This window comes from Pelodiscus sinensis, chromosome 24 (assembly GCF_052426305.1).
Source record: "Pelodiscus sinensis isolate ZL-2025 chromosome 24, ASM5242630v1, whole genome shotgun sequence".
In the NCBI taxonomy this organism is placed as follows: Eukaryota; Metazoa; Chordata; order Testudines; family Trionychidae; genus Pelodiscus; species Pelodiscus sinensis.
In genome coordinates, this window is record NC_143075.1 from 7,307,895 (window position 1) to 7,323,528 (window position 15,634).

General features: G+C 41.8%; 1 protein-coding gene across 8 annotated transcripts in view; it reads right to left on the reverse strand.

The window, feature by feature from the left end:
- Positions 1 to 1,100: 1,100 nt before the first annotated feature.
- PRKCZ (protein kinase C zeta) overlaps positions 1,101 to 15,634 on the reverse strand; it is a 219,227-nt gene continuing 204,693 nt past the window's right edge. For 6 of the 8 annotated variants that reach the window (XM_075906559.2, XM_075906561.2, XM_006119225.3 and 3 more), the window contains 2 exons: positions 13,782 to 13,897; positions 1,101 to 1,600 (listed from right to left, as the gene is read on the reverse strand). In XM_075906559.2, the coding sequence (XP_075762674.2) occupies positions 1,513 to 1,600; positions 13,782 to 13,897 (204 nt within the window). In that variant the 3' untranslated portion in view covers positions 1,101 to 1,512. Of the gene's footprint in view, positions 1,601 to 13,781; positions 13,898 to 15,634 lie in introns of those variants that run through there. The other 2 variants (XM_075906563.2, XR_012897330.2) reach the window with 2 other exon arrangements.

Genomic DNA, 15,634 nt, shown 5'->3' on the forward strand with positions numbered 1-15,634 from the left:
TGTTAATGTAAAGAAAGTGAAAAATGTTGCAATTTATCCTGTGTTTTACACCAAATTAGGTGAGATGTCATGGCACAGGGTTTCTTGGTTTTTTAATTCCCACATCAATTTTCCCCCAGAACTACAAGCCACATAATGTAGTTAAACAAAAACCTAGCACAAAGAAATACTGCCTTTATTGTATTCTGCAATGAGACAGGTAAATCTTTACGAGCATCTAAAGGTTTAGATTGCAGTGCACACTTAGTCATCAAATATAGTGACAGGAGTTTTTCCACAACTGACAAATTCTTAACCTTTGTGATATATAACATCCTCTTTTTTTCCAGTTTCCAAGAGACGGGACTGGATATCTAGCTCCTTACCCAAATCATATCTTCATTTTTTCATTCATTGAAAAAGTTACTGCTTTGAAGCAAGCCATTTTTATCAAAGCATTCCGTTCTCCTATGTAGAACAATTAAGTAGTAATATACACTGAGTATTTCTAAGCAGACAGGTTATTAGTAGGAGGTGTGCTTTATCAGGTAAATGTAGCATGTTTATGGATATTCTAGATTCACTATTTAAACTTTAAGGCTAAGATCCATTACACTTTTGTTGTTTTATTTCTGAATATCGTATTATTGATAAAAATACTTTTCAAAAATCTAAAGCACAACACAACATCATTGTAGGCACTGCTTACGTATTTTCAGAAATCCACTCTGTGCAAATTTAGGCTCTTTTAAACCTTTTTATTTTGGTAGATTTTTGAGATTGAAAGCAATCCAGATTTTTTTAATTTGATACCGAGAGTTCTAATTTGGAATTGGTATTGCTGTGTCACTCTACACCTCTATAAAGATGTACATCAGTATTAGAGTGCAGATTTTATTTATATGTTCCTTATTTAATGTTAACAAGTATAACTTACCGGAGGGTCAAGAATGTTGAAAATATGTAATAAGTCTTCAATGCAGTTTATCCATGTAGGCACTTAAAACCTGTACCCAAATTTATGTTTTGATTTCTAATAAAACACAACTCCTTTTATATATCGTATCTGAGACATTTAGACAGGTACCACTTGTGAAAAAGGCATAAAAATAAGCTTCAACACCACTGTAACATTTTATTCTTCAGAATGTTACACTCTAATATTCTTCACTTAGTAGCTCATTACATCAAATGTTTGTGGAAAATATGTAGCTTTCAAAGTTGCTTGGAACTGCTCTTTTCCAGAGGATGCAATGAACTCTTTGATCCTTCATGGGACAGGCACAAATGCAAAAATTCCTTCATTAACGAAGCCAGTTATGTCAGTGCCCAAAACTTTTAAAAACCAATATTTAGAGGAAGACACCCACCAAAATCATATTCTCATCTTTGATTTTCAGCAGCAATATTTTTATCATCATTGATCTCCATCCAAAACCTTACAGTTCACCAGCCTTGCATGCATATACTGTAGTTAAGGATTAAATTTAAAGTTCATTCACATTATTTGTCCACAATGGAGATGTCATTCCTTCATACTGTTTCCTCTGTTGACATCAACAATGGATTAATGTATTCAAATCCTTCAAATTCTGACTGATCTATTCTTTTTATTACATCTCTGAAAAATAAGGAGAAATATTTTTTTAGGTTACTGCTTATTACTCTCAATTGTGTTGCAAAACATTTTGTTCAAGAGATTCCTCTCTGTACAGTATTATAATATGCACTTTCTATAAAAATGCTAATTGTTAGTCACACACAACCAATAATAAGAATAGGAATAAATAACAAAATTTGAGTACACAAATACTCAGTATCTCCAGCAGCATTGCTGGAGATCATGAGATGAGTATAACAAAGGATTTGTTTCAGTCCCTGTACAAAGTAATATACTCATTTATGTGCATTACAGAGGAATATTAGATGTTGAAAATTTGGAGAACTGGGATGGCACAGCAATTTACAGAGAAAGAAATGCACAAGGCATAGAGGTGGTAATGGCTCAGGGAAAGTAACACAATAAGTTCTTAGATTTCAGAGAGGATACTATGGACCTGTGGCAACGCAAAGCTCAGAACAGAATTTAAACTGAACATTGCGCAGAGCCATTGGAAGGATTTAGAAATTGAGGCATAGAGCAAACTGACTTGCCAAGGATGCACTGAGTGGCAGGTACAGTATTTAACTGTGATTTTCTAGCCGGTTCCTGACAGAGTCATCTTAACTGTTCACAAATAACATGCTTGAGTTTTCGTTCACATAGCAGCTTTATTGCCATATGATTGACCCTTCTTGCTCCCTGATGCCTAACTGTGGTTTTATTTGTGCATTCTGAGAAAATCTGAGCAACTGTCCTATAGTGCTTCAGCAGAAGCATAATGTGACTGAAGTTCAGTCACAGAGCAGAAGCAGCAAAGCCAAACACTCAATTAATCTTCTGCACTGACAACAAAAAGAACTGTTCGGGGTACTTTCTACACCAACAAACTGCAGCGTACTTATCCTATTACAGGAGAAGACAGCCAGGTGTGCCAGCTTAGTCTGTTAGCCGTCACAGCTACTAACTTCTTGCCATGTCGTATGCAGACACAATCCATCGTTTATAGTCATCCCCGCCACTAACTACGTACACACACTTAAAAGTTGTGTGGTCAGGGCCAGGTGTCCCGATTTTATTTAAAGCACAAACCATTACTACCTCTCTCACAGTCCTTACTTAGCTAAATCCGCTTTTAAAAAAGGGTCTAGTTCCTGTAGCCTACTGCATGAATTTACATATAAGCACCATTATCTTACTGGGAATTTCCTGGGTAAATCCTCACAAATGGATAGAATGGGTGGTGTCCTACAGCTTGTCAAATGTTAACTTGAAAGTAACCCTTTCTTTAATTCTGTAAAACCCTATTAAAACAATTAGGATGCCATTCAATAGATTTTGTAGGTGTCTTTCCTCCTCCCCTGTAAAAAACTTGTAATTTTTAGTCGTCTAATGTAGAAAGTCTGATAAACTGTTATGTGTTATGCATCTGAAGCCAAAAAATTAGTATAGGAGTAAAGAGATAGGGAAGAAAAAGAGATCAGAAAGGAAAAAGATTGAAGCATTGTTTGGAGGCAGTTTGAACATTTCAGCACAAAGATACCTAGTTGTCAGTTTAGAGCAGTGCTTCTCAACCTGTGGTCAGCATGCAGCCAATTAGCATACTGCTGTAGACAGCTGTGTGCTAAAAGTCACCAGGCACAACAAGGTCTGGGACCTGGATGCCTGGGCCCATGGATCCACTCCTGGACCCCCCCACAGGGGTCTCTCATCAAGGCACTGGACAAAATGGTCTGTGGGGCCACTGTGTTTCTCAACCTGCAGCCCACAATGAAGAAGTTACTCACTGTTGGTGCATCCTCATGTTGGTAATCAGATTTTTCTTAGCAGTGCCTGGTTGTGTTGTGCCTGTGCAGTAGCCACCTCTTGGTGCTATTTGTGTCCATTGACTGCATTCCTTTTTCACTGCGGAATCAAGGGTGCAGATTCCAAAGCAGAGGGGAGTAGGGAGAGAACTGGAGCACCCACAGAGACACACATCTCGAAGATCCATCCTTTCTACACAAGGTGAGTAGCTTCTTTGAGAGCTGTCCTGGTGGGTGCTCCACTCTAGGTAGTAGAGCAGTGCCCTATTAAAGAAGGGCTTTGGAATCAAGACTGTCTCACAGAAAAGGGAACAGCTTTGTGTGGAGATGCAGTAAGAAAAAACTGAAGAGCCATCAGTTGGTTCAGGGAATGTAGTGATGGCTAACAAGTGAATTTTAAGGGAGCTAAAAGATAGGCCTGGCTCCCTGAGATTGAGAAGATATTCTAGTATAGCTGGGAGGGGTGCTGTGGTTAGAGATGTTGCATGTGTTTATTGGCACCACACAGAGAATTGTTTTCACTTGTAGAGATTAGTCTTTCTGGTTGGAGGACAATGGCTCTATCTGAACAGGGGCTTTTAGCATGATGGAACCATGGAATAGCTGGACTTTGAGGTGAAGAGCTGCTGGATTGGGATACACCATTCGACCATGGTGTTAGGAAAGCAGGTCCGGACGGCATAGGAGTGAGTGGAGACTACCAAATGTGAGATGGTTGAGATAAGGGAACAAAGGCTGCCTGGGCACAGTTGGGATGATGAGGATACATACGTGCATGATCTTGGTGAGTCTTCTGAATCACTCAACTTATGAGCAGTAGGGGCAGGAAAGCATCTAGAAGTGGTGCTGTCCATGCAATAAGGAAGGCATCTCCGAGGGATCCTCTGCCAGAGTCTGTTCTGGAACAGAACTGGTGACATTTGTGATTTGCATTGGTTGCAAAGAGGTCACTATCTGGGACTCCCCATTTCTGGAATATTGTCTGAATGACTGTAGGGTGAATCTCCCATTTATGTTGTCCAGAGAAAAGGCAGCTGAGGCCCTCTACCACACTGTTCTGAGCGCTGGATAGGTATGACATCATGGGTGTGATGATGCGCCAATTCCAGAATTTTACTACTTCTGTGCAAAGGGAGCGTGATAATGCTCTGTCTTGTTGGTTAACGTAAAACATACATGTCACATCTGTGAAAATGTGTATGGTCTTATCATGTATTATGGGTAGAAAGTGTTGACAGGCACTGCAAACTACCCTCAGTTCCAGCAGATTGATGTGAATCTGAGATTCCTGTGGAGACCATTTACCTTGGATGTTCAGCTGGCCGAGATGGGTGACCCATCCCAGGAGGGAGGCATCTGTAGTTATGTGAGATGGAGGGTCCTGGTGGAAAGGGACACCCTGCATGATGATGTGTGCTCTCCTCTGGGCTAAGGAGAAGAGGACATATGGCAGAAGTAACACACAGTCCAACACAAGAAGGGGTATATACAGTGGTGAGCCAGGGTTGAAGGCAGTGCATATAGATTCCTGGTGTATTTCACCACATGTGGTGGCTGTCATATGTCCAAGGATGTGAAAGCAGATGTGGCGACAGGGCTGAACTGGACTGTGGAGATCAAGGAGGCGAGCATATCAAATCTGTCCTGCGGAAGTATGGCCTTGGCTCTTGTGGAATCTAGGTGAGCACCTATAAATTCTAGGACCCGAGTTGGTTCCAGAGTCAACTTTTGAAAGTTGATCTGTAGACCTAAGAGGTGAAAGAGCAATGTTGTGGCTTGTGCCATTTTTAGTGTGTTGTGGTATGTTACCCCTCGATTAAACAGACGTCAAGATAGGAGAATATTATTACCTCTTGACGTTGAAGCTGCACTACGACTACTGCCAGGGTCTTGGAAAAAACCTTGGAAGCCATAGATAGGCCAAAAGGCAACACCTGTGTTTGGCGTTGAAGTGAAGCAAGCACCTGTGTGCAGGACGGATTGTGATATGGAAACATGCTTCTTATAGGTCCAGGGCTAAGAACCACTCTCCTCGTCTTAACACCGGAATAATGATGAAGAGAGTGACCATCTTGATCCTGCATTTTCATATGAATTTGTTGAGCTTCCTGAGACTGAGTACTGGTCTCCAACCCTCGGTTTTCTTTTGGGTGAGGAACTAGAATAGGTTCTCCCTGGTAGGGAGCTAGTACAGTAATTAATCGCTTAACACATTTTCACAATAGCACAATTTTTTTTAGGGAATGTTTTTCGAATAACACGACTGTCCCCGAAATAATACAAAAATAATCAAGTAGCGGACTACTTCATGTGGCAGTCTAAGTTGGTGAAAACAGTGGTAACACGCATGAGTGGATGAATACACATGGTCACAGCACTCCTCCTCTCACTCACGTTTATCTTTGTGTTTTAACAAACTGTGGTGACTTATGTTGCTAGATAGCTAACGTTGACATTGATGACCAAGCACCAACAAAAAATTGACTTTGCCGCCACCCCCACCTGAAACGCAACCCCCACCTTTTCCATTATTTTTAATGGGAAAATTGACCCCGCATAGCATGTTTTCGCTTAGCACGAACATTTTCAGAAACTCATCTATAGTGTTAAATGAGGAATTACTGTTCTTGTTCTACTGCTCTGAGGGGAAGGGAGTCTCGCTGAGCAGCAGCTTCAAATAGAGCTGTGTGCTTGAAACAGAGGAGCTCCCAGAACATGTAAGGAAGGGAGAGAAGGAGGGAACAAGTGTCTGGGGAGAATGGGGAGGAGGAGGAGTAGTGGGTGAGTAATTGGTTGGAAGGGGAATCAGAGGGGAGGAGTGTTTGGAGAGTCCTGTCTGCACAAGGAGAGAGAGAGAGGGGCAGAAGCCCAGCACTCTCCTTAGGCCTCCTGGGCTGGGAAGGGGGAGGTAAGGGGCTGACTTCATGGGGTAGGTGGGTGGTTGCTGGCACTGGGGCAAGGTGGAGGAAGGGGGAAGTTTGTCTGGGCTGTGTCCTGGGGTGAGGTGGGGGAGGGGCAGTGAGTTTATGCTGTGTCCCATCCTGACTCCCAGCTAGACTGCAAGTTTGAGAAGCAGGATTTTATCCCAGCTCCCAGCTGGGCTGGGGGGAGCAGATTGCATAGGGGTAGGTGGAAGAAAGAGGATGGGCGGATGCTGGCATCTGTGCAGTGAGGTGGAGGCAGGGAGCAGTTTGTTTGAGGTTTCCTAACTTGCTGCAGTCTTCTCTGGCTGGCTGGGTTAGAGGGAGAGGTGGAGAGGAAATCAGGCTGTGATCAGGCAAATGTCTTGGGTGTGTGCCAAGATATTTGCATGATTACATTTCAAACAAAGTTTACATAGATGTTAATGACTACAAGGAAGGAAGGAAAAGATTAATAGAATTTTTTGGAGTGTTGCAGATATCTAAAATTCTCATCTTAATGATTTTTTAAAATCCCGTGTTACTAATTAATAATGGTATAATGTATTGCATTAAGGCCAGATCTTCGCTATGTGGTAGAGTTCCGGCTCTTATGAGTCAGAAGTAACATGTACTAGGTGTGATGCTAGCTTTGTAGCATGAAAACCTTATTTGTAAGCTCTTTGAAATACGCATCTGTCTACAAAACCCTGAAGCCACATGTTAATTTGTTCTGGGGTTTCTACTCTGAGTTTGTGACATGCACAAGGTGAAAGTTTCAAATCAGGAGAACTTTTATCTGTTTTTACAGATCTGTTTAACTTGTTCTTGTATAGCTGGCTCCTAAATATTCCCTAGAGAAATTCTATGAGCCTTAGTGACTGCCTTTTACTCTCCTTTCCAGTGTCAGGAAATATTGTATTAGTATTTGCAAGGAGAGCATGACTATTTCTAGTTGACTCAGATTTGATTAGCATCTTAGAGTTGAGCTATGTGTGGATAATATGCATTTTGGTGTGTTTACTATCTTGAGTTGTTAGAAAGGATGAGGATACATGTATTCCAAGGGGAGTGTTAATTTTCTTTTTTATTTGATTTTATATTAAATATCATAGCATTGCTCATTGTTAACTATCTCTTGTTTTAATGTATTTTCTTCCTCACATATTGACTGTTTTATTTATTTTTTATATACACACACACACACACACACACACACACACACACACACACACACACACACACATATACAGGGCTCAACAAATCACTGAATCTACTCGCCCGTGACGAGTAGATTTCAGCCGGTCGCCCTGTTCACTGGCAGCGCACGCATGCGCAATGCGGGTCTTGCGCATGTGCAGTACAAGGCTGGCGAGTAGGTTTTGCCACCGTTTGTCAAGCCCTGGATATCTATATCGATATATATCTATATCTATATTTATCTATCTTCAGGGCTCGACAATTAGGGCAATCTACTCACCACAGGCGAGTAGATTTTAGCCCGGCGCGGCCGCGCATCGCGGTCTGTGCATGCACAGTGTGCGATTTCGCACAGCTGGTGAGCAGGGCTTGGCGAGCCCTGTATATAGATATTTTCTCTTTGTATTGGTTGTGCACATCCACCCACTACCTCAATATTAGTGTTGCACATAAGAAATTTCAATCCATCGAAAAGAACATTCAACCTGCCCAAGGATAGAAAATATTAGAGGAAGCACTGTCTAAGACCCCCCGAAGTGATGTTGGCCTGTGAGTGGAAAAAAGGGCAAAGGCAATGGCCAAAAGGATGGAGGAAAGAGGGCGGTATTCTTGGCATTGGGGAGAAGTTGTTTAGCTCCTCTACCAAATTTTCAAAACAGTTATCACTATGAAGGATTGGCTGCTCGTGCCCTAAGTGGGTTGAGGCATACGTTGGCATGGAAGTTGCTTTGGATGGAAATCAAAAGACCTTTGTTGTCTTTCATGAGACTCCCATGATATCTGGTATGGGGCATAACACTTATGCTTATTTGGCAGGCTGGTAGAGACTGAGCATTCTAAGCATTGCCTGAAGAGTCCATGGTGTGAAGGACTGTGTCAGTTTTGGCAGTGGAGAGGGGAGATTTATCAAAAGGGAAGTCCTCCACTTTCATCTGAAGGTCCTTCTGGATGCCCAAGGCCTGGAGCCAGAAGACCCTGCACCTAACTACTGCTGTCTGTGACCTGCATGGCTGCCTGGAGGGCTGTGTATGATACCGTTTGGCCCTCCTGTACAATGGCCTGGAGCAGTGGGTGCTTTTGTTCTGGAAGATGTTTGACAAGCTCCTGTAGTTCGGTATAATTGTCATGGTCATAGTTAGCCAAGAGAGATAAATAATTTGCTACCTGAAGCTGCAAAGTGGCTGAATAGCAATTCTTTCTGGCTAAAGAGATCAAGGCACTTGTGGCCTTTGTCTTGTGGGGTGGAACAAGGCTTAAGTATCTTTGCCCTGGGAAGTACAACATCCACTACCAAAGAATTCAGTGAGATGTAAAATCTAGCAAGTCCATGTCTCTGGCAGGAACAAAATATTTTCTATTAGCCTGTTTATTAGTAGGAGAGGCTGATGCCGGTGTTTGCCATCTCATATCCACTGATTCCAGGATGGCCTCATCCATTGGGAGGGCTATCTTTGTAGTGAATGAAGGCTGAAGGTTGCAGAGTTTTAAAAAGTTTGTGTTTTTCTTGCATTTCTTGAAGGTCGGTCTCCTGTGCAGTGGCTACTCTTTTAAAAGTCCTGGAACTGTTTCAGGTCCTCAGTGGGTTTGGGTGTCTGAGGAATTACCACCTCGTTGGGCGAGGAGGAGGAATTGTTTAGCCACGATCTATCTTCAACATTCGTGGGTGCTACATCCTCTTCTTCAGGAGGTTCCTCATCTGCCGCTTTGGAGACAGTGTCATGGGTTCAAGGTGGAGGAGATCTGATCGCTGCCCTGGAAGCAGTGGGTGGCATTGTGTGAAGACATTTATATGTAGATCAGGTGTCCCATGGTGGCCAATGCATGGAATATGCAATTGGTGGATATGGCCATGGCAGTCCATACAATGAGGAGGCAGTGGTTCATCTGAGGGTTTGGATGGTCTTTGTTCCCAAGGAGGTCACCTCTGGGTGAATGAGGAGTGATGGGAAGAGAAGTGACTATCTTGAGCAGCTGCTTCGCCCTTACTGTATGGAATGGAGGCAGTAGGAAAAAGAGGAGGCTGTTCTACAGCAACAGTAAGGGAGTGACTGATGCAGAGAAGCAGGGACAGCAGAACCAAGTGGACTTCTCTGTCTGTATGGTGGAGGAATTGAGTTGGTGTCAAGGTGTGCTTCCGTGTTGTGTTTTGGTACGAGCCTGGTGGTAGTGGTCAGTTCCAGTTGTCCCCTGCTCATCAATACAGAGGACTGCGCTGAGCCCAGTGCTGAAGGTGGTAACATCTTAGCACAGGTTGACCTTGATGCCGTTTCCCACGCCAGCATTGTTGATGCCCTTGTGGAGATCTTGTGTCTTAGCTCCGAGTCTACCCTCCCGAGTGCTGTTGGCATGCGTGCCGTAGTGGCGTTAGAGGTGCAGTGGTTGTCGGTGGGGCTTACTCTAGAAGAGCTCTGCACTGCTGGCAGATATCTTGCTGGGGAAACCATTGATTTACAAGAGTCCCGAAGATGAAGCATGCTTCCTAGGAGCAGAGGAAGTCTAAGCCTTGTCCTTAGACCTAGCTTTTGATGGGTCAGTAGGAGGTTCATTCTGTGCTGGTTGAAGGGATTTTTCCAGGAGAATCATCTTCAGGTGTAGCTTTCTATCCCGCCTGCTCCTGGCTTTCCTGTTACTACAACGAGGGCACTTCTGAGGGATGGGGCTCTCTCTGAGACAGTGAACACAGGAAGAGCGCCCTTCAGACACTGGCGTGGCGTCTCTGTGGGGGTTGCATCTCTTGAAGCCAGGGGAACCAGCCATGGCAATGGCTGGGGTTTTCGTCATCTCGTTTCTTGAGGATGCGAAGTTTCTTTTGTTTGTTTTTTGAGGAGCTGGGTAGAACAAAAAAGAGAGTGAGGGAAGGAGCTGAATAGGGGATGTGGGAAAGGAGAGAAACTTAATGCCTCCTCTCTCTCTCAAAAGGAAAAAAATGTTTTTGAAGAAAAAAGGGCAAGAAGAAGAACTGGAAAAGGAATAAAATGACTATTTTCTTGTCTCTCAGGTAAAGGAGTGAAGATTGCTAAGTACTCCATCTGCTGCTGAGGACAGTAGAGAAGCAACTGATGAGGGCCTGCATTGCATGCGCAGTCAACAGAAGCAAAAAGCACCATGAGGTCACTAATGTGCAGGTGCAACCAGGCACTGCTAAGAAAAGTCAACGGAGTGAGGATGCACCAACACCTAGAGCGGAGCACCCACAGGGACAGCACTTGAAGAAAAATAGGTTGAGAATAACTGGTTTTGAGTTTAAATTAATTTAAAGAAATATAAACTTAAAATTTGTTTTAAAACAGGCATTGTTTTGGTTCATGTAGTGGTTCTCAATCCTGCTAGAAAGGTATAACAAGTGGGGTTCTGCAGTGGTCTGTTTTGGGACGGGCTCTGTTCAATATCTTCATCAACTATATAGATATTGGCATTGAAAGTACGCTTAATAAGTCTGCAGATGATACCAAGCTGGAAGGGGTTGCAACTGCTTTGGAGGATAGGGACATAATTCAAAATGATCTGGACAAATTGGAGAAATGGTCTGAGGTAAACAGGATGAAGTTTAATAAGGACAAATGCAAAGTGTTCCACTTAGGAAGGAACAATCAGTTTCACACATACAGAATGGGAAGCGACTGTCTAGGAAGGACTACGGCAGAAAGGGATCTAGGGGTTATAGTGGACCACCAGCTAAATATGAGTCAACAGTGTGATAATGTTGCAAAAAAAGCAAACATGATGCATTAAGAAGTGTGTTGTGAGCAAGACACAAGAAGTCATTCTTCCGTTCTACTCTGTGCTGGTTAGGCCTCAGTTGGAGTATTGTGTCCAGTTCTGGGCACCGCATTTCAAGAAAGATGTGAAGAAATTGGGGAGGGTCCAAAGAAGAGCAACGAGAATGATTAAAGGTCTAGAGAACATGACCTATGAAAGAAGGCTGAAAGAACTGGGTTTGTTTAGTTTGGAAAAGAGAAGATTGAGGGGGGACATGATAGCAGTAAAAGGGTGTCATAAGAGGGAGAAAACTTTTTCGTCTTGGCCTCTAAGGATAGAACAAGAAGCAATGGGCTTAAACTGAAGCAAGGGAGGTTGAGGTCGGACATTAGGAAAAAGTTCCTAACTGTCAGGGTGGTCAAACACTGGAATAAATTACCCAGGGAGGTTGTGGAATCTTCATCTGTGGAGATATTTAAAAGTAGGTTAGATAAATGTCTATCAGGGATGGTCTAGACAGTACTGGATCCTGCCATGAGGGCAGGGGACTGGACTCAATGACCTCTCAAGGTCCCTTCCAGTCCTAGGATTCTATGATTCTATGAGAAGCCTCAGTCAATTATTTATTATGTTACTTTTTGAAATGGAGATGGAGAAAACAAAAAAATGAAAATAGTTCAATCCAACATCCATTTTCAATTTGCTGTATTCTTTGTGATCAAGCTGGTACTTGAACACAGTCTACACACTCCTCTGAATGTAGGTATAGTATAGTCATTACTCCTCAAAAACAAGTTAATCTCCCTATGGAAGTCACTCGGGAACAAGCTAATATCAGAGTTGTTCCCTAGGTCACTGGTGAGCACTCTGCTACAGAAGAAGTGCAATGACTCCTGACTGTCTCCTGCTTTCCATGCCAGGAACTCAGTTTAGGCTAGGAAGCAGCAAGAAAGGAAGACAGCCCACTTCAGTTACTACTGAGTCCAGCATGGTTCTAGGCGAAGAGGTGATTTGTTGGTGAGTGGGGAGGTGTGATAGTGTTTGCTAGCTTGAGGTGAAGGCATCTTGCTTTGCTGTATGTTTGAAATGGAAGAAAGAAGAATTTCAGGGCTGAATAATAGGAAGGAGTCAGAGTTTACTCACTGTGATCCTAACTCTGTAGGATACTTATCATTGGCTTAACTTTATACACATGAGCAAACCCAATGACTTAAGTAGCTTTTGCCTAAGTATCTTCCTTAATTAGAACCTCTGTAGGGTCAGATGAAACTTTGGGGATGGAAAGCCACAGCTTACCTGCTTACTCTCAGAGAAGAGCTGGCCTACAAATTCCTAGACTGAGCCTAATTTCACTAACTCCAAGGTAAACTGAGCCTTGAGTGATTTCAAATAAAGCCAAAGTCTTGACATGGAGATTTGTTTTATTTTCCATTTTAAAATTCTGGATTGCAATAATCAAAGTCTTACTTAATTGATACCTTAAAAGACAACTTTGAAAGACAAACTGTAAACCTGGAAGGAAGGGTAAAGCAATGCAAAGTGAATTTATTCATAATTAGACATCATTCAGAATAATGGGAGTAGCTACCTGCTGAAAAATAATAGGAGGTGAGCTATATCTATAAAAAATACTCTGTGCTGGGCTGGCCAGCAAATAAAAGTAAAATAAAATAAAAAGGCAGGCTGGGGAGGACATCCACCCTTGTCATAAGCAACATGGTAGTGATAGCCTTCCCTGTCCTCCCTTATTCTTTGTTCAGTGTGAAACATGTTAGGCACTTTACAGACAAGATTCATGTGTGTCAGACGTTTTCCTGACACTGCATATAGAACTTCCCCTTCTTTTCCTAAAATGACTTCAAGCTTCTGATGCTGATCAATACCCTAAACCTGTTTATATAATCTCAGTTTTCATCCTTTACTCCAATCATTTTAAGTTGTTTGTGCCCACAAAAGCTCATACCACCATCTACATTTTTGTTAGTCGCTCGGGTGCTACAGGAATATTCTCTTGTTTTTTAAGCTCTCATTCTGTCACTACTACCAAGTAGCCCTCCTACACAACACATTTGTATCTTGCCTTCATTTTTGCCTTATACTCCCTTATGCTTGGATCCATTTCCTCTTCCTTTTGTACCAAGAAACTGACCTTTTCACATTCAAATCCCTTCTAATTCCCCACTTTCTTTTCCAGCAAAGACTTTCAATAATGTCCTGTGCAAGAGTCCTCTATATTTCATTCTGGCACCTGATTCATTGTCTCTCTAAACTGTTTTGTCTCCATACAAAACAGAAAGATTCTTGGGGTAGACAATAAGTTCTTAGCTGTTTGTACAGTACCAAGCAAGCTGTTGACAGTCAACAGCAGCAATACATATACTTCTGATTATTCACTAGGCTGTTAGATAGATTCTGAAATATACTGTCTGTATTAGGTGGATGTCTAAGGCTATGTCTAGACTGCAGACTTCTTTCGGAATAAGCTTTTCTGGAAGAGATCTTCCGAAAAAACTTCTTCCAAGAGTGTCTGCACAGCAAAAGCGCATCGAAAAAGGATACATATTCCTGCATGCATATTTAATTGTATTAAAAACATACTCATCATCTGGGGTTAGCTGCACAGGTTCGCTGGTGAACTGTGTATCAAAGTTATCCAAACCATAATCATCGGTGATTTGAGGCTGAAATGGAGGGGTGGCCTGCTTCTTTTCCAGCTGAGAATAATAAGGTAGGGAAGGGGGGGGGGAAGAGGGGGAAAATAAAAAATGTTCAATATTTACTAAATCTCAGAAAACTTACATCTGGCTCTATGTAAATAAATTATGAAATCAGTCATACTTTATATGTCCAATATTGATGAGAGGCAACACTAGATATTACTATGCATTTAAAGGATTCATATTAAATGACATGTTCAGTTTTACTCCTCTTTTGCATCCTTGTCTGCAGCCCTTCCATCCATACCCCATAATGTTTAACCAGTTAACCAATTAAATGGGATTTAACATCCCTAAAATAAAGCCAGAGTGCAACACAAACTAGTTTAACATTTAATTACATATCCTTGGTATCAAAACTTTTTATAAACTGGGCATGCATCTCACAGAACTTCAGTTTGTTTTAAGTTCAAGACAGGATGGTTCCCCAAACACAGTAATTTTCCCCCTTTTAAATGCTCCTGTAAAGTTCCTGTGTCATGTTTCAAAGATGGCCCTTTAGAAGATGTGAGCTTCATCTAGGTCATACACACCCACAGTCAAGTCAATTTAACCAGATGGGTTTGTCTGCCAATCTAATTCCAGAAACAAGCAAAACTATAAGCTCTGTCTGCTAATGCCTGCATCAATAGCCAGCTCTGATGGAGAAACTAATACTGTAATAGTATTCATGAAAAGCAATTGCATCTAAGCACTAAAATGTCAAAAGCAGCCCACATCTTTATTAATGTAAAGAAAATATCACTATGTTAAACAAACAGCCCACATGTAGCTTCTGCACCAGCATTCACTAAGGATGGACAAAGCCACTGTTTAACTTTTCAAGAGTGGTTCATGCTAACATTTTATTCGGTTCTGGTTAGCGTGGTATCAAGGCCCCATTAGGCAAGTTTCACTTTGGATTTCAAGTATGAACTCAAAGGTTCAAAATGGAATTCTGCTGAAACGGACAAGGTTCACCTATGTTTCAAGTAGGTTACATTTGAATCTGGGCCCACACTTGTGGCCTGGAGTGAGCTTTTAACTAACATTGCCTGGGTTTTGAGTTTGATGAAATTCAGTGCCACACAACTTTTTGCATGGTTTTGGGCAGCATTCTGCGTGGCTTGAGTGCTCATTTGGTTTAAACATACTGCATAGGTACACAAGAATAGGAGCAGATTTTTTTCCCCAAAGACACATTAAAAACTGTTAAAGTCTTCCTTTAAAAAAAACTTGCATCTTCTCTGATGTTTCCAAGATTATATTTTTCTTTTATTATCTAAGGATTAAATTGATTATTGTCTGAGTCAAGGTAACATTTTACACTGACATAGTCAGAAGCTGTGTGAGCTGACTGTGCTCAGTTCTGTCAAGCTTGTCACTCACCAGCAGAAGTTGGTCCAACCAAAAATACTTCCTTATTCACTTTTGTCTCTTCAATTCTGCCAAGGTATTTTGATCATATTTATGAACAATGACTAAGTGATTAACAGCCTCTTCTGATGTGAAACTACTAGTTGTGCTAAAAGCAAAAACTTATGACAGAATTTAAGAGAAGTCTTTGCTAGGTTCCAGAGTCCCAATTCTCTAGTTTATCACGTATTTGGGTGAGAAAGGAGCTACTGACAGGTAAATGACAGGGATGTTAAAAGTAATTTAATAAAGTAACTGTGTAACTGCTAAAAATCTTAGTTACATGCACTGTGGGCTGCACAGGATAAAGCTTAAACAAATTTCATACTGCAGAGTATA